Source organism: Schistocerca nitens, chromosome 8 (genome assembly GCF_023898315.1).
Source record: "Schistocerca nitens isolate TAMUIC-IGC-003100 chromosome 8, iqSchNite1.1, whole genome shotgun sequence".
NCBI lineage: Eukaryota > Metazoa > Arthropoda > Insecta > Orthoptera > Acrididae > Schistocerca > Schistocerca nitens.
This window is the reverse complement of record NC_064621.1, coordinates 100,146,709-100,174,387: the sequence shown is the minus strand read 5'-3', so window position 1 is coordinate 100,174,387 and position 27,679 is coordinate 100,146,709. Positions and strand designations below refer to the sequence as shown.

General features: G+C 41.7%; 1 protein-coding gene across 3 annotated transcripts in view; it reads right to left on the bottom strand.

The window, feature by feature from the left end:
- The window catches only part of LOC126198470 (cytochrome P450 4C1-like), a 130,184-nt gene that overhangs the window by 69,713 nt on the left and 32,792 nt on the right, over nucleotides 1–27,679 (bottom strand). For 2 of the 3 annotated variants that reach the window (XM_049934816.1, XM_049934817.1), the window contains exons 3-4: nucleotides 21,250–21,451; nucleotides 11,264–11,488 (exon numbers count right to left, since the gene is read on the bottom strand). In XM_049934816.1, the coding sequence (XP_049790773.1) occupies nucleotides 11,264–11,488; nucleotides 21,250–21,451 (427 nt within the window). The remainder of the gene's footprint in view (nucleotides 1–11,263; nucleotides 11,489–21,249; nucleotides 21,452–27,679) is intronic. The other variant, XM_049934818.1, reaches the window with a different exon arrangement.

The window sequence follows — 27,679 nt, the reverse complement described above, 5'->3', positions numbered from 1 at the left end:
TAATTTACAGATTAATATTACCAAACTGTGTTTACAAAAACGATAACTATTATGTACATTGGTGTGTAAAGTATGTAATTTTTTGGGATTATTAATTAACTTTCAGTTCATATATTACGTGTCTTGAATTTTACCTATTACGTTGCTTTTATACTACGTATTCAGTTACAAGTGTTACAACCCAACAGCGGTATAATGACCGCGAGATGGATATGCCTGCTTTTTATACTTAAGCTATCACTGGTTTACAGCGTTGACGGCATTACATTGTTTATTCTAATACAGTTTAATCATTCTAGATGTTGTGTAAGGTTGTCTGCAGTACGCGTTGGTGAAAGTATTTGCTGTTTGTTGCAGTGTTCTGTCATATGGCCGCATCTGTCTGTATTCGTCATGTAATGTTCTTGAGACGTCATCATCGATTTTATTGATTATTTCCCACTCATCTTTATCTCTTGTTGACCGTATCAAGTTATTGTTGTACTGCGTGGGTGTCTGTTGTGTTGTTCTGTATCGGTGACAGTGAAAAAAGATGTGTTCTGGGGATCTATGTTCTCCACATGTACAAGTAGCAGTCTGTCTGCAGCCTATGCAGTATAAGTACGCCTCCCGGAGTTGATATGGCTCAGTCTCAGACGTGCCTTCATGTCCAGGAAGAAATGATATACTCTACAGCCCGTATCACTTAACTCCCCTTTGCCAGGTATCCATCCGCCATTTAACGAGTTGGCGATTCTCTTTGATGTTCTACCCGGTAATCTCGATTACCTTATCCCGTCTCCCCCTCCTCAGCCAGTCCATTGCAGCCCAAAACCGAATTGTTATGTCGATAAGCAAGTTTTCAAGCACCACACGCAGTGATTCCACTGGCACAATGTTGAAAGCTCCTGACTGCCTTACCAGGTCTCTTCTCTGCCCTCGACGCACGGGTCCTATTCGTCACCAGACGTACTCGGTGGGCCCTCGCACTGGCTGCAAAACAGACTTCAGACTCAAAGAGCACACAATGGTAAGTTCTCGATGTGTGTAATGGTTCCCTAAAGAGTGTTATGTTGAGTCTGGCCAGCTTGTGCATGCTCTTGGCAGCCCTGTCAGTCGTTGTTCTGATGTGTTCGTCAAAGGACAGTCGTTCGTCGAGTAGCACACCAAGATATCGTGTTTACCGTTTTCTGCGTATGCCAATGTCGTGTAGTTTTATGGTTGGATTACTTTGTAACTTTCCTTTGAGCAGTTTATAAACTGTTTTATGTAGAGCCATCTAAAGTTTATTATGTTTGCACCACTGGCTGATGCTTGCAAGTAGCCGTGTTGACCAAGTTGCACACCAATGCGCAGAGATTCCACCAGGATGTCGTCTACGTATGCTATCGCCCCGTTGACACGGCTGTTCCAATCCAGTTAATGTAGGAGGGGTTCAAAGGCGATATCCCAAAAGATGGGCCCACAGATTGAACCCTGTGGGCAACCTTTGGTGATTCTTTTAATCACTTTCTGACTTCCCGCGCGCCATTCAAGAATCCTCTTTCTACAGTAGTCCGAGAGGCTGTCGCAGAGGGCCTTATGTACCGGTATCTCTCTGAATGTTGCAAACATTGCGGGCCACCAGAGATTGTCAAAGGTGCCTGAAATGTCTATAACCTAGCAACTACGTATTTGTTTTCTGTGTTATGACCAGCGGTTAGAACTTCATTTAATGCGTCATCTATAGATTTTCCCGTCTTGAAATCGGACTGGTGCGGACTAAGGCCAAGGAACGCAGAAATCATTCCTGGACCTTGGCCAAGGTGTCAATTAAGCGTATAGGTCTACACGTTTTTTGGATCCGAGGGGTCCTTGTCCTCTGATTTTTTAATTATGACGGCATTTGCTGTTTTCCAGACGTCAGTTACCCGTCCCAGCCATAGCGCTTCGTTGAGGAGATGCTTCAGGTATGGAACAATCTGTGGAACGACAATTTTCAGAGTCTCAGAATGAATACAATCTAGTCCAGGGACTGTTTTGTTCTTTAGTTTGGCAATCGTTAGCGCGACCTCCTCACATGCAAAGGGAATAATGACGGTACCATATTCATAGCAAGAGTTCATTAAGGTTCACTGTACAGCTTGAATCTGTTCATCCGACTGTCGCTCGTCATCGGGGAGGAGTTTGTTTAGCAGCAACTGCATGTAGGTGGAAGGCCTCATTCATCTGCCTTAGTTTTGCCCAGTCAGCCTTATGAAATAACAATCACTGATGTCTGTCCTGTGTGGGTATGTGTATCTGTGTGTCTGTGTTCATGATTACATTAAATTCAGTTTTCGTTCAATAGACACACAAAATGAGATGATTCTCGTGGGAGAGGAACATGTCAGATAGTATAACATCAAAACATAAAACATAAAACATATTAATATAATACTTACAACCCTGATCATTTGTCAGAAGGTTGTCGAAATAGCTAAATGGAAGTGAGCGTTTGGCGTCATTGGCCGGGAGGCCCCTTCCGGGGCAGGTCCGGCCGCCTTGGTGCAGGTCTTATTACATTCGATGCTACATTTGGCGACCTGCGCCCTGGATGGGGATGAAATGATGGTGAAGACAATACAACACCCAGTCCTTGAGCGAAGAAAATCCCCGACAGCAATCGAACCCGGGCCCCATAGAATGGTAGTCCGTCACGCTGACCATTCAGCTATCGGGGCGGAATTCTAAATGGGTGAATACAATGCGGTAAACTGGAACAGCTAATATTTACAGAATTAACACGCTGTCAGAATGAAACATTGTTATGCACTGTTAATAAATTTGTCATACACAAAATACAGTAGATAATCTTGACTGTTGTGTCCAAGTGCTGTCAAAACTGAAATCTGACAGACAGATTTACTTAAAGTGGCTTAACAGTCTCTGTTAAGATATTCATCTATAGAGTAGAAGGAGTTGACTATCAAAAAGTCTTTCAAACTCCGTTTAAACTGTGCTTTATCTGAAACCAAGTTTTTAATGGTTGCTGCCAATTTATTGAAAACGTGTGTTCCTGAATATTGGACCACTTTTTGGACCAAGGTAAGTGATTTTAGGTCTTTATGTAGATTGTTCTTATTCCTAGTATTGATATTATGTATTGAGCTATTGGTAGGAATAGAGATGTATTACTTGCAACAAATTTCATTAAGGAATACATATACTGAGAAGCAGTGGTTATAATACAAATCTCCTTGAATAAGTTTCTCTATGATGTTCTTGAATTTACACCACAAATGATTCTTATCATTTGCTTTTGCACCCTAAAGGCTTTTGCTCGGGTTGATGAGTTGCTCCAGAATATGATCCCATGTGACTTAACAGAATGAAAGTAACCAAAGTATGCAACTTTTTTATATTTATATCTCCTACAATTGACATCATTCTCACTGCAAATACAGACTTATTTAGGCGCTTAAGCAATTCTGTGGTACGTCCTTCCCAACTCAATTTATTATCGGCTTGTAATCCCAGAGTCAGCAGCTCGTGGTCTCGCGGTAGAGTTCTCGCTTACCGAGCACGGGGTCCCGGGTTCGATTCCCGGCGGGGTCAGGGATTTTCACCTGCCTCAAGATGACTGGGTGTTGTTGTGTCGTCTTCATCATCATAATTCATTCAGAGGAAGGCAATGGCAAACCACCTCCGCTAGGACCTTGCCTAGTACAGCGGTGTAGGTCTGCCGCATCGTCCCCTAAGCTCTGTCGAGGACTATGGGACTCTTATGGAGCTTGGACCTCTTCGATCTGCTGGAAGGAAATCTCTTACAGGAAAACTCTTACAGGTTCTGAACTGCATATAGTGGGTCTTCTAAAAGTTTAAAGACAGTAATTAGCTTTAAACCATCTATTACTATCAGCGAAAATTTGATTAGTAGTTGTTTCTAAATCTGTACTTGACTTGCTACTTATTGCAACGTTTGTATCATCTGCAAACAAAAAAACTTAGCATCTGGCAATGTAACAGATGAGAGGTGAAGTGGCAGTGCATTTGCATTTGCAGTTGTTATGCCAATCCTGCTCCTGGCTCCCATTGGCGCTATGTAGGTGGGTCGCTGATTCAGACTGTTAACGATGTAGAGGTTGTGTTCGTTTAGCACCTCATGCAGTCGGTGCTACCAGTCGTCCATTGTGTCAAAGTGCCGTATCATCGCCCTAGCATTTATATCTACAGGTTTCAGCACGTTTCTGTTATTGGTATATTCGACAACGTCTTTGATGTAACTGACATATGGTTCAATATCGTGCGGGTACTGCGAGTATAAAAATGCAGTAACCCACTTCTTGGCTTCGTGCACTGTTTCCACTGTTGTGAGGTGTTCGGAACGTAGGTGAGCTATCTGTGTAACTGTAAAGTTTCGATTTGTGACAACGATCACAGCCTTCGCATTGGGTGTACCTGTTAGAATGGTTTGTTTGCTGTCAAAACCTACTAGTCTGCCGTTCCTGGTGTAAGGTTCCTGCAAGCAGACAACGTCCGCGTGCGCTTCATGCATTAGTTTAAGTAGCTCCATATCAACTAGTGTCTGGTTGTTTGCATTCAGTTGTAAGAGTTTCACGGATGTCAGGTATATAGAGACATTTAGATCCCTCTCCATTCTAATCGAAATCTGTGGGCCCTCACAAGGTCTTTATATACATTTTCTAGATTGAATTTTTCGCCCCTTCTAGTGCAGGCTCTGTGTAGTAGTGCAGTCATTTCTCTAATGTCTGTCGGTATATTGACTGATTTCAGCAAACGACTTTCCGTCTGCTCGGTCGTCGTATAGCAGATTGTGGCACATTTTGAACTAACAATTCCAGTCACAAGTCGCAGTGCTATTAGGATGTCATATGTTTTCTAGCCTCAAAAGGCATATACTTTCTTCCAGCTTTAAAGTCGACTGTTCCCCAAGGTCTGTGTTATTTGTCTGGGGCTGATCATTCTCTCGCTGTCTGCTCGGGCTGCGAGTGTGTTTTGTGTCACGCTCTTGTTTACATTCGAGTTTATGTGGCTGAAGCTGTGTTGGGTTCTCCGCCTGTTTCTGTTGTTTTGGAATCTTCAAGTTTTTACTTTTTTTCCTTCTGTGCTGTTCATCGTCATGCATTGTGATATTGTGTGCTGTGCTATTTGCATTTGTGAACCCGCTGAGATGAATGTCACGGGTTTGATGTAGGTTTTGCACTTCTGGTGTTATATGCTGTGATGGTACAAACCCCCTTAGTAGACGAATAGGTCTAGTATGCAAGGATTGCTTTGCGGAGAGCGAGCGCGCGACATGGTGCGCCATTCGCGGAAGCGCGTGGCGCGCCCGCGCGGGATTTGCAACGGTCGGTGGGTTGGTCTCTGCCGCCGGGCGGCCACGTGGCCCGCAGCTTGGGTCATTGTTTGGTTTTTCGTGCATTACACGAAAACCATGCAACTTACAGAGATGAGCGAGGGCTCATTAAAAACGTCTCGTCATAGCGGATCGAGTGCCATAGTCATATGTTAAAATTCATAAATAATTAAGATCGTAAAAAACAATAAACAAAGTTTGATGGGAAATTGTTTACAAAATTCAATAGAAAATGCACGACGTAGAGAACAGCAGTATATAATATTTTGGGTGGCATCACACGTATTTTAAACTAGTTAAGTTATACTATAGACTTAACTTGCAATAGTTTTCATTGTTTGCAAATTATTATTAACATTTATCGCCAATAATTAATGAATTATTATAGATATGAAGAGTTTGAGCTGCGCAATGTGTAGATCGCTATAGATTATGTCTAAAAACAGTGCTATATGCAGTTCTATGTTAAAACTTTGCAGCACAGATGTAAACAAACAAATTTGCGCTAACTGGCGAAATTTTGCCAAAACAAACTTGATTTACGGGCGATAGAATAATCCTAGAAAACGTTCAAATGTGTGTGAAATCCCTAAGCTTACACACTACTTAACCTAAATTATCCTAAGGACAAACACACACACCCATGCCCGAGGGAGGACTCGAACCTCCGCCGGGACCAGCCGCACAGTCCATTACTGCAGCGCCCCAGACCGCTCGGCTAATCCCGCGCGGCAATAATCCTAGAAATTAATGTAACATAAACATAAGATGTACTTTTTAGTGCAATTCCGATGGTGTAATTATTTCTGTTGAGGGATGTATGTGTCAAAATTTGTAACCTTAACTGGTGAGATTGGTACTTGCATAATCTGGGGTGTAGACATCCGAGCCTATATAAGCGAGTGGCCATCTTGGCCAGGAGTCAATCATTGGTCAGTCGTTGGTCAGTCATTTGACGGCTGGGTGGCGAGCGAGCCCTACTTGTGGGTGGCCCATGTGGTCGTTTGAGTAAGAATTTTTGGCCCCGATTTATTTTGTGAAAGAGTATTGTTTAATAGTGCAAGTGTGCAAGCATATATTTGGTGAATTGGAAGTGCTACGATTATTTGTGTGTGTACGAATTGCGAGGTATACATCGGCGTAAGTGAATATGTGGCGATCTGTGATTTCGCGCCAGAACTGTTAGAACAAAGACGACAGTGGGACTTGTGGTTCTGTTCGAGTGGATTAACTTTCGATTATAGCACCCTACATTACTGCTATTGGCGGCTCGGAGTGAAATTATTATTAAAGTAAAACTGTAAATCGTCTCACCAATGCTAATTTCATTGTGTGAAAGAAAAGGACGACGCCAATAAATAGTTCTGATAAAAACTTAATTGAATAGTGTCGTGAAAAATGATTTTGCTATAATAATCGCCTAATTTTTGTTCCCTAGCATAAACTGTACTCATGTCTGAGTGAATATTAATTCGAAGTCTATAACTAATGCGCGGGAGTGGAACAGTGTACTAATGCGCCAAGTGTGGAAATCATCCCCTGAGACTTATGTGAGAGCCAAAATTCGCACTAACATTTTTTAACGAACATTTGTATATGCACATTCGTCTGAACTCTTCAACTGTTTGTATGTGGGGCATTCCGGATCTCCTGTTTTGTTGCAAGTGCGGTTTCTGTACTTACACAGCATGCAAACAAGCGCCTTGTCAGTACAATCGGTATGAATGTGTCTCGTTTTGGTGTATTTGTAGCAGACTGCTGCGTCTCGCCCACAGCACTTAACTGGGAGTCCTAAGTCATGGCAAGTGTAGCACTTCTACACCCTTGTGAATCTTTTTATTCTAACAAGGGAACCTCCCCATCGCACCCCCCTCAGATTTAGTTATAAGTTGGTACAGTGGATAGGCCTTGAAAAGCTGAACACAGATCAATCGAGAAAACAGGGAGAAGTTGTGTGGAACTATGAAAAAATAAGCAAAACATACAAACCGAGTAGTCCATGTGCAACATAAGCAACACCAAGGTGATTATGAACCTAAGAGCGCCGTGGACCCGTGGTTAGCGTTTGCAGCTGTAGAACGAGAGGTCCCTGGTTCAAGTCTTCCCTAGGGTAAAAGTTTGATTTTTGATTTTCAGACAATTATCAAAATTCAGGCACTCACACATAATCAACTTCGCTCTCCAAAATTCCAGGACATGTTCAGATTTGCTTCGACATATGCAGGATTTGACGGTCTACACACGGAAAAATTTGAAAAAGTTAAAAACTTATGTTTTGACATAGCACTGTGCGACTGTGAAACTGTTGCATTCATTTGTTGCAGTTTATGTGACAAATTCTTATGTTTTCATCACTTTTTGGGAGTGATTATCACATCCACAAGAATACCTAAATCGGGCAAGGTAGAAGAATCTTTTTACCCATTCGCCAAGGGTACAAGTTAGGTGGGTCGACAACATATTCCTGTCATGTGTCGCATATGCCGTCACCAGTGTCGTATAGAATATATCAGACGTGTTTTCCTGTGGAGGAATCGGTTGACCTATGACCTTGCGATCAAACGTTTTCGGTTCCCATTGCAGAGGCACGTCCTTTCGGCTACTAATCGCACGGTTTTGCGGTGCGATCGCAAAACACAGACATTAAACTTATTACAGTGAACAGAGACGTCAATGAACGAACGGACAGGTTGTAACTTTGCAAAAATAAAGAAAGTAAAATTTTGTCTCGAGGGTAGACTTGAACCACGGACCTCTCAATCCGCAATAGCTCGCGCTAACCACGGGACCACGGCGCTCCTCAGCACATAAGCTCCTACATTGTTGCCTATGTTGTGCATGGACTGCTCACTTTGTATATTTTGCTTATTTTTTTCATAGTTCTATACAACTTCTTCTTGTTTCCTCGATTGATCTGTGTTCAGTTTTTCAAGGCCTAGCAACTGTGCCAACTTATAACTATATCTGAGGGGGGTGCGGTGGGGAGGTTCCCTCGTAAGCACTTCGAAACTGATGAATATCAGTTCCCTTTGGATAACGGGGAAGTGGACTGGAGCAGCCACATGACCCTTTGAACCATCAATGGCACTTCTTTCAGCAAGGGAGGCAAAGTCGCCCGCAGAAAACGCCGATAGTTCCGGCCTGTTAGGGAACGTAGAAGGAAGCTGGTCCCAAAATACGGTAGCTGGTTATCCCGGCCCACACAGTCTGGCTGCACCGATGCTGATGATTCGCTGTCACCATACCATGGAAGTTCTGCTTGCTATCCCACAGATGGCTCTTACGAAAGTTGAAGAGACCACTCCGCGTAAACGTGGCCTCATCTGTAAATAGGACTGATTACACAAATCGCGGAATCGTGGTTGCCCGGTGAAGAAACCAGTGAGAAAACTGCTCCAGATGTGGACAGTCTGTCACTAATAAGCCCTGCACACGCTGTAGTAACGACTGTCATGGAGAATGTTCCATACGGTCGTCTGGCTTACCCTGTACTGGCGGGCCAACTGCTTGGTACTGACACGGGGAACGCCTTCCACAGCGTTAATCACATTTTCCTCCAAGTCTGGTGTCCGACCATTTCGGCTGTGTCCTTCATGATTTCCTGCTTCCTGAAACGATCCTGTCTCAGACAAATGGCGAAACACTGGTAACTAACACTGAATGCTGTGGTTGTTCTCGGTGGGGATAGGTTTCCCGATACAACCTTGCTGACCGCCGCCCGTTGTCATTTTCCTTTCTGTAAGTGAATACCGGGTCGTTAACTCTCGATTCGAATATGGAACCATGTGTAAAAACCTGTTACCACATCCACTACAAGGTGAGACAGTAAGAATAGCGAATCGGACACAATATTACCAATTACTATGGCAGGAGAAGGCGCTAGGGCATGACGTAAGAGAAACAGTACCACCCTCTAGGAGGAAACCATCCATACTGTAAATATAGGTGAATGGTCCAACGTGAAGTAGACCACAGTCTCTGTAACAATGTATGTATGAATAAATGGTCTCTAGCATGGAAAACATGCATTTCCAGACATAAGCTCATTAGAGCTTTTTTGTTCCTTATCCTCTGAGCGATAAATCCCTAGAATTGAACACAGTGGAAAAAATCACCCTGTAGTGTGGGCACGTAAAATTCCGCTTTCAAAATCGTATTGTTTGTAAAGGGTTAGTTCAAATGGCTCTGAGCACTATGCGACTTAACTTCTGGGGTCATCAGTCGCCTGGAACTTAGAATTAAACCTATCTAACCTAAGGACATCACACACATCCATGCCCGAGGCAGGATTCGAACCTGCGACTGTAGCGCCTAGAACCGCACGGCCACTCCGGCCGGCTTTGTAAAGGGAAACAATCCTAACATTACTGTTTGACAGTGGGTGCCACATGAAAGAAGTCATGAGCAATATTTGTTTCGGCTGACACAAAGCAAAAATGAAACTGCAAATATCCTCCGAACACCAAAGGAAATACTCCTGACCGCTTTTAGGAGAGAGACTCGATATACAGGGGGTTTCAAAATTACAACGTTAAACTTCGAGGAGATGTAGAACGCGTCCTGAGGAACAAAATGGGGATAGGAACCAGTTTCCTGAAACATCATCCAACGACGCTACAGCGCTTCGGAGATATAGACGCCAGCGCCTGTGTATGCATCAACGTACATGGTGTTTCCGTGAAGTTGTTACAAACTTTTAGGCATGATGGAGAAGGGTAAACGAAGCAAGGCACCTTGGTCCGGTAGAGAACGAGTCGAAAGTTAAAAGCGAAAATCGATATGGCGCCTCTGACAGCGGAATACATGTACTGGTACTGTAGTTGGTAAGAGTGTAGGGGAGGCACTTTCAGAGGTATGGACCAAAACAGGAAAGAAATTTCCAGTAAACATGGTCTGTCCAATGCATACCTGAAGAGCTATGGTCATTTATTCATCTTCGCTACTGTGAAACACATCTCCTCTATTCAATAAGTGCTCAAGCTCTTCACGTATGCATTTTAGAGCCCATTTATACTAGACATTTTGTTCTTGTTTTGGTTCATACTACCACCTCTGAAACTTGCCTGCCCTACAGTCTTAGCAACAAAAGTACGAGCACGTGTACTCCACTGGCAGATGCTTGTAACTTTCGACTCGTTTGTTTCCGGACCACAGTCCCTTACCTCGGATTGATACATTTACCATTTTCCATCAATCCAGAAAGTTTGTAACTTCATCACGGAATTACCATACACACACACACACACATATACAAGTGCCAACGTCTATAACTTTGACGCTCTGTAACGTCTCTGGATGACATTTCCGGACACAAATTCGTATCCTCATTTTGTTCCTCAAGACACGCTCTACATACCCTCGAGGTTTAGCGGTACAAATGTGGTGTCATTGATTATCGAGAGTGGCGCAAGAAGTATCGACCACCACAGAGATACAGCACAGCAAAGCGCTATCACGAGGTGCCAATGAGATGATAGGAAGAAGCCGCGCCTCCCTTCGTTCCGAGGGGCCACCACGGCGCCTCTGCACTGAAACAGCGTCGCCAGATGCCAGGAGGGCAGTTCAGTCTGAGGTCGGACGCTGCCCACTTCCGGGAAGTTCCTGTCGGAGCAGTGTCGTTGTGCACCATACTCGCTGTCACACAGCCGGCGTGCACCGTCGGGGAGTGAAGAGGGTCACGTCTCCTGTGAACTGTCCCTACGCACCATTGCTATCAGAACTGTGTCAATAAGTGTCTGTGAACCTGTGTTCATTGCTATCATAACTGTGTCAATAGGTGTCTGTGAACTTGTGTTTTCTAGTTAATGTAGTGAAGCCACAGTATGGCCACTCTGAACTTGCATCAATTCGCCACTCAGTAACCACGATTCATTTAGTTTCTTCTGAACAGCCAGTGCACATGTGTACTTTCATAGTCAGTAAACTCACTGTTTCAATCGATCTTACCTGCACAGTGGTCACACCATCGTTCACTGCGGCAGACATCTCCTCTGCCAAGGCGTTTGGTATGACAAGGTCGGGGTTCATGCCGATGACGGTGCTGCAGAAGTCACGGAAGGCTGCCAAGAACACTGAAGGGTGAACCTCGGTAGCTGCGCCTCTAGTCCGGGCTAGGCGCTCGCTCACGAAGAGACCACCATCGTGGAAAGCCTCCAGAAATCCCTCCAGAATCTGTAACCCAGCAGCCCACTTTTGGCATGCTTACTTTCCAATTATATCTGGCAGAAATAACCATTTATCCGATTTGCATGCTAGAATTCATAGTGTCTCGCTTATTTGTCTATCCCACAGCATGCACTCTGAGCTGATAGGAATCAGGAATTTTGTACCACAGGGTTCTATCTTGGGTCCCTTATAGTTTCTAATATACTCTTCCAGAAAAAAAAATTAGAATAGTCTTCTAGAAGTTTCCAATTCGCTCAAGATTTATTGTTGCAACAGTGCATTACATTTACATTTACATTTACAGATAAACAGCATAAGCAGTTCTGACATACCACACATCGACCTATGCTGAAACATCATATTAGTATGTGCTGTAGCAGCCATGGGCCCCAATGCAGGCACTGACTCTGGCACCCACTAGACAGTAGAGATGGCTAGTACTGTCTGGGGACACATTACATCACGCCTGCTTGACCAGCTCACACACCTCTGTAGCAGTTGGGTTCAAATGGTTCAAATGCCTCTGAGCACTATGGTACTCAACATCTGAGGTCATCAGTACCCTGGAACTTAGAACTATTTAAACCTAACCAACCTAAGGACAGCCGAGGCAGGATTCGAACCTGTGACCGTAGCGGTCGCGCTGTTCCAGACTGAAGCACCTAGAACCACTCGGTCGCACCGGCTCTGTAGCAGTTGATATCTGACCAGTGGCACAAGTCACTTCTCGTCCTATGCTTCATTGGAGACAAGTCCAACGATATTGCTCTCCAGGGAAGTTTCTGCACATCTTGTAGAGCACATTCAAGTTCATGGGCAGTATGTGCAAAATCAACACACAAACAGTGGTAAAAACCTTCTGGATATACCGACCGCTGGTAAGCGTCCTCTCGAGAAACATCAAAGGTGAACGAGAGTTGTAGCTTATCACACCTCAGACCATAAGGCCTGCAGAGGGACTAGTGTGTCTTGGACAAATGAATTCCATGCGACAGTGTTCACCTGGAGTACATCGTAGCGCAAACGACCATCATTTGCCCGCAGACAGAATCTGTTTTCATCACTGAACACTGCAGCACTGCAGCACGTCATTCCATCTCAACTGCGATTCTCTGACGCCACCACTCGACCCAATCACTTCTGTGCTGAGGGGCGAGAGGAAGAAGGGCTAGAGGTGTGTATGCCTGTAATCTCACTGCTAACAACCGATTTGCATTGGTTCATGTGGACATTTCTGGGCTCCCAAGCCCTCTTATCTGCGCTGTGGTTGCTGTATGATATGTTAAGTCTGTTCTTACAATATGACGATCCTGGCAGACATATGTCCTGGATGGACGTCAAGAAAATCATCTGCAGTGTGAGTGTGCCCACGTGCCCACTGATAGCAAACCGCTGCAATAACTGAGCAGCACATCCAACTTACGTGGCCAGTCTGCGAAGGGATCATCTCCCCACTCGGAAGATCACAGTTTAACCCCTTTCAAACTCGCTCAGTTGGCTGTGGAAGCATGAGTGTGTCTCTGTGGCATGGGTGCCTACTTGCATCACGCTTTTGCACTACATGGAACACTCTTGGTGTGACCATTCCCTATTAAAGAGTACACACAGACAGTACTCTGGTACCTGTGCCACTACACTATTTGTTGGTGGACAACTTTGAAAACATTATCGTTACATCTACCATCCTGCAGGTGGCATATACTCTCATTGTTGTGTCGATTCCCTAAGGTCTCGACACAATGAGTGGCTAGGTGCACACGAAACTAACGCAGACGGGCGTAAATTCTGAAACAGGAGACTGGATGAAAACTATAAAGAAAAGAAGAGAGATTTTAATATACTTAACTTTAATGTAGTCTTGTTCTTGTTGAAATACATCTCTTGCATAGTAGTAAGCAATTAGCAATGATACACATGGCGCCTTGCTAGGTAGTAGCGATGGACTAGCTGAAGGCTATTTAATCTGTCTCTCGGCAAATGAGAGGAATACTTGGTAGGTCTAGTCGCAAGCTATGTCGTCCGTACAACTGGGGCGAGGTCAAGTCCGTGTCTTGTGACCTGCCCTGTGGTGGCGCTACGTTTGCGAATACACAGTGGCGACACGCGGGTCCGACATGTACTACAGGACCGCGGCCGATTTAAGTTACCACCTAGCAAGTGTGGTGTCTAGCGGTGACACCACACTCATCACATCAAAATCGATGTCGTCTTTCCAGGTGTTCTATCTTCTTTCCAGCAGTGTATATTATTTGAGACTCTGTTGTGTATATCTGTAGTGTTTATTAAGCTTATGGAAAACACTGCTCAAAAACCAACATTATACAAATACTGGGGCTAGGTCAATGCCACCCCACATTCCATTGTTTCCAGATATATCCAAGATGGCGACGATGACGTCATCCACAATGGCGGCATGTAGACTTGGCAACAGTGCATGACGTCTTTTAAGATGGCGGATTTTGGTGGTAAGTTTGAATTTTGGTGGGAAGACAGGTCAATTGGGCTATCTCCACTAACCTAACCCCTTCCCCCAGAAAAGGACGGGAAGTTCAAATTCCATCAGGACAATGCAACACACCTCTACTAACCTAAGAAAATGGCGGGAAAATAGGCCACTTGGGCTCCCTCTACTAACCTAAGTCATTCAACCGCCAACTCTTCCTAGGGATTGGCAGGAAGTCTGAATTTTGGAGAGAAGATAGGTCAATCGGGCTATCTCTACTAACCTAAGGAAATGGCGGGAATCAAAGGACTGTTTGGCCACCTCCATAAACCTAAGTCACCCGACCGCCACATCATCCTAGGAAATGGTGGGGAGAGGACTCAGCCTGTGCTGGACATAAATCTTTATTATTTTGCATGCACTATTTATTTAAACAATTTGATTCAGTACAGCCATTAAGTGTGTTCACCACAGATCCGGACTCCAACTGACCTAGTACACAATACCACCACCAGAGGGTGCTGTCATCCCTCATGTGATGTAATCCAAGATGGTGGGGGAAATGGTCGGAAACAGTGTGGCCGCCATGAGGTCCAAAGTCCAACTGACCTAGTACACAGTACCACCACCAGAGGGAGCTGTCATCTACTCTGTAATGTGACACCAAGATGGCTGTCTGGAGAGTGTGCGCTATTTTTTTGGAACAGTTTATTTAGGGCTCTATTATATTTACCACACTGATGTAAAACACACGCTCTGACATGCTTGGGGTCACACCACACAGCCCACAGACATGTAAACTACATAATGCACTACAAACAACTCCAAAATTACTGAAATAATTTCACTACAGACCTGCAAAGTCCTACTAAACAATGCAGTACACTAATGTGTAGACATGAAATCAACTGTCCAAATAATGCATAGCACAGCCTACAGACTTACTCGCAAAATAATGCAATATACACCCAAACAATATACACAAGCACCCCTTGCCACATCCTGTCCACTGGACTGCAGAGGCTACTGGGAGACTCAGTGAAGTGACATGGCCGTCAGCTGCCAAGTCATGCACAGGTGCCCGCAAGCAGGAGGGGCCGGGATCCCTTTCATAGTTGACACCTCAGATATTCCTCCTGAAATACCTGATCACCTAGGCACTGGTGCTGATGCAACTGGACAGGAGCGAAGACCTATTTTCAGAGTGCAGATACTCCAAGGTGTGCACACATTGAGGTCACCGCTCCCACGCTGCTGCTGCCTGCAGCGAGGATCTGAAAGTTGCTTCTATTTACAGGTATACAGTTAGAGCTCTCCAAGTGTACACTGACGTCACAGAACTCCAAGATGATCTCACGCTGGCCCTATATCTGAGACGCATCTAGCCCAACTTACCTGCCCAGCATGACTGATGCAACGCCGTAAAATGAGCGTGCGTAGCTACACACCATCGCAAGCGCATCTAACAAGGTTCTCAATCTTACACTGATGTGACATGCACCAGTGGACCTTAAATGGCTTCTCTATATGGTCCAACGCAGGTATGTGCTTGAATGGAGGGACTTGATTCCAAATCCCAGACAGAATTTCTAGTGGATAGCGTAGCATTAGAGATTTGAAAAGTTAGTCTAGATTTCTCACGAGCTCATCACACCATCTACTACTGTTTGAGATCCTTCTCAATCAACTATTGCCTATAGCCCAGTGGATATATCACCAAACCTCTGACATGGCATCGAGACAGAATGTATTACAAATACTGTAGAAATATCTAGCTGTGGTGTCATGACGGATTCGCAAATACCGCTTTCATACCACGTTCCTTGGCCGAATCACTTTCAAAATTCAGCGATCCTATTACGAGTTTTCACCATCGGCGATCTGTAAGCACACTGTTGGTGTGATAATATACACTCCTATGATCACCATCATGGTACTTGTCTTGACAAAAAAACCATATGATTCGTAAGTAATGCCATACCTCTATTTATAAAGCGAGTATAGCTTTTACCATTGATACTTGTATGCCTCTGTATAACCAAGACCCCTTGTGATGGTAATATGGTTGTGTTTATTTTGTTTTAAACATTCGCTGTAAGACGATTATGCGTCTCTTTCTAAGACACAGTGGTAGCACTTGCAAGATAAACTTATGGAAATCTCGACCCATCATTGATTCTCGGTAAGTATTATTTCGTATCACTAGCAAACAGTTATTGATGAAGTATTATACTTAGTAGTAGGGGGGGGGGGGGGTTGTGTGACAGGTTCGCATTGAGCATCAGGCTTATAAAAAATGTGTATGTGGAAAGGTAATGACTATGTCCAGTCGCAAGGAGGGTATGGATTTGACTTGGAGTACTGTGATAGCAAAGGGAAGAGTATGTTGAGTCATAAGAATGGTAGTGATATTTCTATTTCCAGAGCCACCGCCATCAGCAGGGTGTATTTCCGATACTTCGTTACTTCGTTAATTGTCAAATGTTGTTCAACTGAGACCGCAATCGTAACATTTAGTTGTAAGTACTGGGATAAAATATACATAAGGCCAATTTTGTAGGATGATTCTGTCTATGCGTGCTTGGCCTGCAACGCTGGTGACTTGTGCGTGAATGATTCACATGTCTCGTTAACTGTAGGAGTCGTCCGTGTGGAGAGGTCTGTTGGAATGCAGGAATGTAGCTGAGTTAACTGTGTCATCCTCTAGACGGCCGAATAGCGAACTAATACTCACAAGGGAACCTCCCCATCGCACCCCCCTCAGATTTAGTTATAAGTTGGCACAGTGGATAGGCCTTGAAAAACTGAACACAGATCAATCGAGAAAACAGGAAGAAGTTGTGTGGAACTATGAGAAAAATTAGTAAAATATACATACTGAGTAGTCCATGCGAAAGATAAGCAACATCAAGGTAAATGTTAGCTCAGGAGCGCCGTGGTCTCGTGGTTAGCGTGAGTAACTGCGGAACGAGAGGTCCTTGGTTCAAGTCTTCCCTCCACTGAAAATTTTACTTTCTCTATTTTCGCAAAGTTATGATCTGTCCGTACGTTCATTGGCGTCTCTGTTCACTGTAATAAGTTTAGTGTCTGTGTTTTGCGACCGCACCGCAAAACCGTGCGATTAATAGACGATAGGACGTGCCTCTCCAATGGGAACGGAAAACATTTGATCGCAAGGTCATAGGTCAACCGATTAGTCCACAGGAAAACACGTCTGATATATTCTATACGACACTGGTGACGGCATGTGCGTCACATGACAGGAATATGTTGTCGACCCACCTAACTTGTACACTTGGCGAATGGGTAAAAAGATTCTTCTACCTTGCCCGATTCAGGTTTTTTTGTGGGTGTGATAATCACTCTCAAAAAAGTGATGAAAACATAAGAGCTTGTCACATAAACTGCAACAAATAAATGCAACAGTTTCACAGTCGCACAGTTTTCCCTGTGCACTGTCAAATCATATGTTTTTAACGTTTTCAAATTTTTCCGTGTGTAGACAGTCAAATCCTGCATATGTCGAAGCAAATCTGAACATGTCCTGGAATTTTGGAGAGCGAAGTTGATTATGTGTGAGTGCCTGAACTTTGATAATGGTCTGAAAATAAAAAATTAAAATTTTCGCTCTAGGGAAGATTTAAACCATGGACCTCTTGTTCCGCAGCCGCTCACGCTAACCACGGGACCACGACGCACCTGCTGTCTCATACTCCTTAATGTGTATATCTTGCGCATAGACTACTCAGTTTGTAAATTTTGCTTATTTTTTCATAGTTCTTCCTGTTTTCTCGATTGATCTGTGCACAGTTTTTCAAGGCCTATCCACTGTGCCAACTTATAACTAAATCTGAGAGGTGTGCGATGGGGAGGTTCCCTTGTCAGTATGTGTTGTATAGCTTTCGTGATCACGTTAAAAATTGAGAAGATTGAATGTGGACATGTGTTTGCACTGGACTATTATTCCCTTCCATGTAAATTATTCGGTTGAGTGCTTCTTCTCATCTCACATCTTTATTTAGATTAGAGAACACCGATTGTCATGTCCGCATCTAGCAGGTGGAGGACACGTTTCTTGGTTCTCTAGACATGAGAAACACCTTAGTTGGCTTTGTAAATTATAGTGATGATTTCGAATCTGTTACATCACCGAGATCGGCATTAGCGAGTGGAAATATCATTTTCGTCTATTTGTTTCGAGTTCTCATGTAAAGGTATTCGCAGGCGGGATAAGTGCTAAAGTTTCGGGTTTGTACAGAAATAATTTCCAGTCTATATCTTCTGAATTATGTTGTGTGAGCGATTGGTAAGATACTGCTGTGTGCTTGATATCAAGAAGTAGCGCGAAAATGGTATGATATTCGAGCAAACCATCGGAAAATATATGTGTTATTGTAATCCCACAGTCTGGAGATGGGTGTAGAAAAGCAAATAAGCAGGTCCGGACCAGAAACAGTAACGCGTTTGTGCCGAGGGGAAACAAGCCTGAATTTATAAAACAGCTCTGAGAGGGACTTTGATCCGCTGAGGTCGCTCTGGTCACATGTTGGAGTTGGATGTATGGCTGAGGATAAGAATTGTACGTTTACTACATCGACACGGTACATAGTGATATATTGATGGGTTGGGGGTAGGTTTCACGCTCCTGTCCTCAGTGGAAGCGTGGTGTAATTGAGTAATTCTGTGTTTGACGATATATAGGGGCAATTTGCAGGGTTTATTTGTCAGTGCAATGTGGCGATCTGTGTAAAATAGTTTTATTACCGCTGAAAGTCTCGCCTGCAGAAAGAAAGAAAAGGTGGATGGTGCTTCCACACCTGCTGCATCAGTAATTTGGAGGGAAAATTCGATAAGAGCCAATCATAATGCTCGATTCATCCTTTGTGCTGGGATATAATAGTCTCTACGTGGCTGTGAGAACGTTTGCGTATGTTGAAAGCAGTAAGGGTAACATGTGATGGATGGGATGCCACGTTAGGAACACGAGGAAGAATGCATTCGACATTATTCTGCGCTATTTTCGTGAACAGGTTCTGTTAGAGAAAGAATTTTTCCATGTGGACAAGCTGAGACATCAAGAAAGCGAGCGTTAACTATTCCTCGGACACTATAAAATTTCCAAGAGGTCGACCCGGTTCTTATTTTTTACGTAGCGATGTGACATCAGTAAATATTGAGAACCTTGTTAAATGCGCGTGCGATGGTGTGTAGTCACCTTGGCAGGTAAGTGGGGCTAGATGTGTCTCGAATATGGGGCTGGCATGAGCGTGGCATGGTGTTCTGTGACGTCAGTATAAAACTCAGAGAACTCTAACCGTATACCCAAAAACAGAAGCAACTTTCACATGCTCGCTGCAGGCAGCAGTGGCGTGGGAGTTGTGTCCTCGACCCGCGCGCCTTGGAGCATCTACACTCTGCAAATAGGTCTTCGATCCCGTCCAGTCGCATCAGCAACGGTGCCTAGGTGATCACATATTTCAAGAGGAATTCCTCAGGTGTCTAAATGAAAGGGATGCCGCCACCTTATGTTTGTGGGCACCTGTGTGTGACTTGGCAGCTGACAGCCACATCACTTCATGAGGGCCTCTTGTAGCCTGTGCAGTCCAGTGGACAGGGGGTGGCAGGCAGTGCTTGCATGCGTTGTTTGAGTGTATATTGTATTATTTTGCGAGCAGGTCTGTAGGCTGTGCCAAGCATTATTTGGACAGTTTACAAGTTGATTTCGTGTCTGCACATTAGCGTACTGCATTATTTAGGAGCAGTTTACAGGTCTGTACTAAAATTATTTCAGTAATTTAGGAGTTGTTTGTAGTACGTTATTTAGAAATATTTTACATGTCTGTGGGCTGTGTGGTGTGACCCCAAGCATGTTAGAGTGAGTGTTTTGTATCAGTGTGATAAATATAATAGATCCCTAAGTAAATTGTTCCAAAACATATAATGTACACTCCTTCCTCTCTCGAGACAGCCATCTTGGATTACGTCACAGAGCAGACGACAGCTCCCTCTGGTGGTGGTACTGTGCACTAGGTCAGTTGGACTCTGGACCCCATGGTGACCACACTGGATGGCGTTAGTGCCTCAAATTGTTCGAACAAAGACTGTATGCAAAATAAAAACTTGTGCCCAGCACAGGCTGGGTCCTTTTCCCTGCCAATCCCTAGGAAGAGATGGCGGTTGGATGACTTAGGTTAGTGGAGGTAGCCCAACTGCCCTATATTTCCCGCCATTTTCTTATGTTAGTAGAGATAACCCGATGGACCTATCTTACCTTCAAAATTCAGACTTCCCACCAGTCCCTAGGAAGAGGTGACGGTAGGATGACTTAAGTTAGTAGAGGTAGCCCGAGTGACCTATTTTCCCGCCATTTTCTTATGTCAGTAGAGGTGTGATGCATTGTTCTGGTGGAATTTGAACATCCTGCCATTTTCTGGGGGATGCAGTTAGGTTAGTGGAGTTATCCCAGTTGACCTATCTTCACACGACAATTCAAACCTCCCGCCAAAACACGCTATCTTGGAAGATGTCATGCGTTGTTGCCAAGCTTACACATCCCCATATTGGATGACATCATCGCCGCATCTTGGATACATCTGGCAACAAAGGAATGTGGGATGGCATCAGCCTAGCCCCACTACTTGTATAATATTGGTTTTTTGCGCAGCATTTCCCATAAGTTTAATAAACCCTACAGTTATAAACAACAGAGTCACCAATAATATATTATCCTTCATTATTTACAAGTCTACCAACACTGGAATACCTTTTCGATTCCACGACCTTGGAAATCACGCAGCATTTCCCATAAGTTTAATAAACCCTACAGTTATAAACAACAGAGTCACCAATAATATATTATCCTTCATTATTTACAAGTCTACCAACACTGGAATAACTTTTCGATTCCACGACCTTGGAAATCACGTGGTTTTGAGGAGAAGTACTTGTGAAGCCATGTTTGGAGCGCATTTTCATTCAGAAAACTTGTTTATTTTGGATTCCAATTTATGTGTTGTGCATACGATATGACGAACAAGACAACGACAGTATAGTCGAAAGGTTTCAGTCCTCTGAAGTGTGATCCTGAGCTTTTGATTTAAACAACCTACAATCTCTGGATGTTGTGAATAAAAGTTCTTTTTCATTTCTTGCTTGTGTATTTTGCCCATTCCTGCAAGTCCCTGCAAACAACGAAAACTGCCTAGCTCGAACAATGAAAGCTAGCTTGTTCACCTCAGAGCTGATTGTGACGTTCTTGAGTACCCAGTAGGTTTTCCAGCGGCTGCTGTTAAAAGATGCACCTTACCTGGGCTGGTTAACTCACCTCAGAGTGGAATGTGGGGTTGATAAGTTTGCGGTGCACCTTCCACCGGCTAACATCAATGGTGACTAACCCATCACCGACGAAGGCCCGCATAGCATTGGTGCATAAGGTGCCACGGTCTACCAGCTTTGACGTCAGCAAGACGTGCTGCACATCGTCTGGGTGTGCCACCGTCACCAGCAGCATTGGCCCCACATACAGCCTGTCACAGGGTACCCATGTGTTCATTTGTTGGCATGGCAGACAAAATCCTGTATATGTATAACTAATGACAGTGACACAATAGTTGAGGAAAACGACAATAGACCAGTGACTGTATAAGATCAGTAAAACGCTCTAAGAATTCATTACGATTTAATGTCTTCAAATTCTGTAATCAAAGTCTCTAAACATCTTGGTAGCAAGTCAAAGACGGAGTGCATCTGTTTCTGGAGATTTCTATAAGTAATTCATTCGTCTTTGACCACAAAAATTCATTAGTAGCAACGGCGGTTTGCAATGAACAAGTGCTGCCAAATAGTCTATATCTACATGCACATGGATATTTCGAAAATCACACTTAAATGCCTAGCAGAGTGTTCGTCAAACCACCTTCACAATAACTCTCTAATGTTCCATTCTCAAACAGCGCACACACAAAACGAACAGCTATATCTATCTGTGAGAGCTCTGATTTCCCTTATTTTATTATGATGACCGTTTCTCCCACATAGGTCGGCGTCAACAAAATATTTTCGCATTCTGAGGAGAAGGTTGCAGATAGAAATTTCGTGAGAATGTCCTGCCGCAACGAGAAACGCCTCGTTTCTATTTTATCCACCTCAAATCCTGTATCACGGCCATGACACTTTCCCTCCAGTGTCTCACGGCAGCCATATTCGACGCACTAACAATGGAGTAAACATGCAGGACCACAGAGTTGCGATGCTATCATATTTCAAAGATTATTTCATCATTCCTCATGCGCCTATCTGGGCATTGTCTTGCTGAAGTATGCCATGTGGTGTTACCTCAAGACGAACAGTACATCATGATCCAAATCCTCCCTGTAGGAGGTGAGATTGTATGTTGACCCAAGCCAATTCCATTGAGAGTTCGTTTGGCAGGTCACTGAACAACTTATTGTACTAGAACTGCAGTCACCATGGTAACACCTAATACGTAAAGAACCATCACTGTAAGACATTTTGAAATGATTAACAGTAATAAAATACGACCCTTACCTCAGCAAATGAAGACTGACATTCATGTGCCTCTCGAACAGTATGTGGTTTGTGATTTTTTGAAAGCATAATAGTATATGTGATATGGATCCAGCCTCCAGAGAACGTCTTCAAACAAGATGCCCAGACAAAAAAGTAACATGAATGCTGTTACTGAATCAAGATGTCAAGACACCAAGATAAGTTTTAGCTGACTATCCAACGTATCATTTTCATAAGAAGATAATAGCTCATAAGATTCTAAACAGGTGAAATGTTGTACCTCCATCCAATGTGATCAAGAAATCTGGAAATAAAAAATTGATTTCCAAAGTAGAGGGTGGTGTACTCACCTTTCTGAAACACAAAGAGCTGGACAAGAAGACATTTAACTTTACATAATGTGAGATCAAAAATGAGGATATCTTGTGAACAACAATCATGGCCATTTTCGAAGCTACTGCTTTTGATGAAACTCGTAATTTTCAGATTAAAAGCTGGTCATATGGCATGTTAAACAGATCGAGAATTACACGAGAAAAGCAAAAACAATGGACCATTTCTACGAATTTACAACATGAAGTCAAGACATGGTTGGCAACGTGGATCACATAACTGCATCACAGTTGCATTTGATTATGCTGGCAACTAGTTTCAAACTACAAAGGTAATTTCCAACCCAGGTCTTTTGAAGATAAAATATAAAACATTATAAGAAAACATAAAAATTAGAAAAGTAAAATATAGGTCATAAAATTTCGTTAGTTGTTCGCTAAAGTATAATACACCTTTTCTAACAGTGCTTGGTTAGTTGACAGTCAATTTACACTTACAGTAGGCAGTATACACATAATACATAGTCACAATGAATATCAGAACGATTTCACATTGTAGACGGGTTCACCAACTGCAGCTGAAACAGACTAAAGCCTAGTGCTGAAGACAGCCCCACAAAAAACAGATGGTGTTACGCTATCTCACTTGGCATCCGTACAGGCTCCTGCAGTCAATGGTACAAATCATAAATATTCCTGTGCATCTTCATATAGCACATAAAAATGTTATATCACAACTAACAAATGTCAATATCTTGCATCGTTGTCAAAATAATCCACATGGATATATAATGCAACGTGCTCCATTGTCAGAAAATTTCCAGGAGAGATTTTTTTAATTTTAGAGTTTGCAGTACTGAAACGGAAAAAATGCTATTTTTTTGTTTCCTAGTATATGTGCATGCTTGAGATGACCTTGGCCATGTTTCTGCACAAACTCACCAGGTGCCAGGGCTGTGATTAGCAACACACTGTTTGGGTTATTGACGCATTACTTCCGGTGACACAATGGATGCTTATTGTGAGCAAAGAGTGAACTTTCAGTTCTGCTTTCAGCTCAGGTAAATCCCTAGTGAAATGTGAGCAATGATTAAGCAGGCATACACATGCAAGGCACTTTCAAGAAATTGTGGTTTCAAGCACTTTCAAGAAGTCATGGTTTCGACTGGCACAAAAGGTTTTGTGAAGGCAGGGATTCAGTGCAAGATGATCCCAGACCTGGTCGCCCATTTACAGCACATTCTCATCAGCTATAGTAATTTATAAATCTTGAATAATATCAAAACCTGGAACATATACTGGATAATGTAGTTTATGAATCACTGGTCCATCAAATTCAGCACTAGGCTTGAAAAAAAAAACAATAATACTTGTTTCTTGATGGAAAAACGATTTACAAATATTGCATTAGCTAGGTTAATGTCTGTGTTGATTAATTCGAATGAAATAATGTTAGGAACGTCATTGGCAGTAGTCTCTTCAATAGCTTCAACAATTTGCTCCATAAATCAAAGCACACTTCCAATACTGTTTAAAATTCACATGGTTTAATGTCTATATTAGGCTTTTTCAAATGAATAATGTTTTCGAATTTTGTCAAGCTATCCTGACATACAGGTATCTATTATTTCTCCATCACAGTATAGTTTACTGTTTATCAATATAATATTCAGAGTTACAAAAGTTGAATAAAAATCAACCAGTGGAACATTATTAAAGCTGTCTCGTATAGGTACAGTCAAACTTTTTTCCAGAACAAATGACTTACCACTCAACTGAAATGTTCTACTCATTTATTAATAAATTTTTGATATAATTAATGAAACCCGACTGGGAACCAAAAATAAGAATTGCAGAGAAGAAACCAAAATGTAAACATGGTAAGCTTTTAGCAAATACTATTTGATGCAGTAATAGGACCAAGTGGTTGTGGAAAAACGACATTAATGATTGCCAACTATAGTCTAACTCCAGGATGGTTGAACTGGAAAAAAGTTAATCATTTGCACATTTACTTTAAAAGCATGGATCAACCAAAATAAAGAGAATTTATAAAAATGTGGAAATAAAATTGAAGATAACCCCAATGAGAACATTACTACTTTTACCGAAAGTAATGATGAAATTATACCTCTAGACAAATGCGAAAATATTTTACTAGAAGTAGACATAAATGAAAAGAATTTTTTATTTAGCTGACACTTACTCAAAAATACCAAAACAATTAGTCAGAGATAATCTTAATTCTTTAAATATTTTCAGGTGAGATGACACGAACTTAAATCATATCCATGACAAGTTTGTTGGGGGAAATTTAATGTTCAACGATTTTAAAGAAATGTGTAGTAAAAGTTGGAATGACCAGTTTGGATTGTTTATGACAAACATGAGTAGAATACAAAATAAAGGTACGTTCAGACTCCAAATACAACATTTCATGAATGTTGAGCAAGAAGGTTAAATATAAATGTTTAAAATAATGTGTTAATGTTTTTCACCTCTAATATATGTTTGCAAAATAAGACCTGGAGGTCACAGTCCACTGTAGAGTGAAAATCTCATTCTGGAAACATCTCCTAGGCTGTGGCTAAGCCATGACTCTGTAATATTCATTCTTCTAGGAGTGTTAGTTCTGCTAGGTTCGCAGGAGAGCTTCTGTGAATTTTGGAAGGTAGGAGACGAGGTACTGACGGAATTAAAGCTGTGAGGACGGGGCTTGAGTCGCGCTTGGGTAGCTCAGTTGGTAGAGGACTTGCCTGCGAAAGTCAAAGGTCCCGAGTTCGAGTCTAGATCCGGCACACAGATTTAACCTGCCAGTAAGTTTCATATCAGTGCACACTCCGCTGTAGAGTGAAAATTTCATTAAAGAGTGTACACTTCCGAGACTGCTTTATGTGAAAAATTAGCTGTAACTGCAGTTAGAGAAATAATGTATGGGAAACGAAAATTAGGTATGGGCTTAGGTGTAGATGAAAATGATTGGGGAGTATAAAAATATTAATCCTTATAAATTATTTTCTATATAAATGAATAACTTCAGCATAGTTTATGCAAGGCTACCAAGTGGCAAAACTCAACCAAAAGTAATTAATATTAAGAATCCAATTACAGAATTAGAAGAAAATGGTTTTCTTATCCATATTTAAATGACACTCTAAAGGAGCAGAACGATGATAAAATTGAAAAAGGTGGTACTTTACCTCTAATAGGGCCTATACTTGTTGCAATAGCGTTGTATTACAAGCTTTTTTTAAAAAAAAAGAAACATGATGTGGATTAACAAAACATGAGAGAGAATTTCTACCATTACTTCTTGCAGCAATAAGCACAGTTTTACCATATACAGCTGCTGGAGATGCAGCAGCAAATGCAACAGCTGATATCGTAAATGCAGTAATAAACAAGAAAAAAAGCTGATAAAGAATTAGATGAGTAAAAAGACACAGCCTAGCAATACAGAACAAATCTGGTACTGGAATAAAAAAGAAAAAAAATCGTAGAACTAATAAAAGATTATAATAATCCTTTATCTAATTTTGATACAGAGAAACTTGGTAAGCAATAAAAAATAAATACTTTCATGGAGGATATATGACTGATGTACTACCTAATCGTCCCAGAGAATATGAATGTGGAATAGTACATTTATATACATCTAATCATGTTTTTACTCACTGGATTTGTTATTACAAGAATAAAGATATACAATTTGTTGCTGATTGATTTGGAGGAAATATACCTAAACGACTAGTTCACTATTTGGGAAAAAACGATCTATACTATAAAACTGAGAGAATGCAAATTACATAAGGTAATTTATAGTCATTTGTGTCAGTTTGTTTCAAAACTGTTATTGGATAAATATAAATTCAATGTTATTTAGGCTTTAATAAATGGGTATTTTTGGAAATAAGATAAATAAACAAATTAATGAATTAGTTTAATTAAAGCAGTTAATGTAGTAGCAATAATTGATCAAAAAATTGAAAACATAATTAAACAGTTTCATGGTGAACTCAGCCATTTTCAAATTAAGTAAATGATATACTGATCTTAAAGATAGAAGATCCAGTAAGTGGTTATGATTCAGTTACCAAACAGTACTTAGAAAAGGAATTATTAAATCTTGTTACAAAACCTGAATACACATGTATTCTAACAAAATTCTTGAATTATGTCACTAAAACAAAAAACCTGAATACACATGTATTCTAACAAAATTCGTTAATTATGTCACTAAAACAAATCTTGACAAAATGACTAATGAACTTTGTAGTGATAACTATAACTCTATAACAAATCTTGAGAAAAATATGAAAAGCATTTGCTTTAAGGTAAATATAATAGATTAGAAAACATAATAAATAGTAGACAAATAATTTAATTTACTTTTATGACTGCAAATGAACAAGAAATACAGTTTTGAAGAAGGCTTCTGACTTAAAGGAATTATTAATTAAATTTGATGAAATATTTGAAATCTTATTAAATTTTCATTTTGTATAAATGGTCAATTACATCTACTGTTCGAAGATTAACAAGTTTGTTGAAACATATAATCCTTATAGAGTGACAACTAAAAATGGAAGACAAAGAATCGAATGTCTTTGTTCTATCTGTAAAAGTAAAAAAAGTAAATTACTGAAAAAAATTTGTAGGTGACATTGTTACTACTCGTGAAGAAATTATTTATGATTTACATGAAACAATGAGAATCAATTTAAACGAAGCAATGTCATTTCTTTTGGTATTGATGTTTTATAGCAAGCTGATTGAGTGGAATGGATCCTGGAAAATTAAAATGATAATTTAAAAGTAAAGAAAACGATATAAATATTTAGTAACTATAATTGACTTTTCCAAAATTAGCTTGTGCTACTTAACATAGCTGAT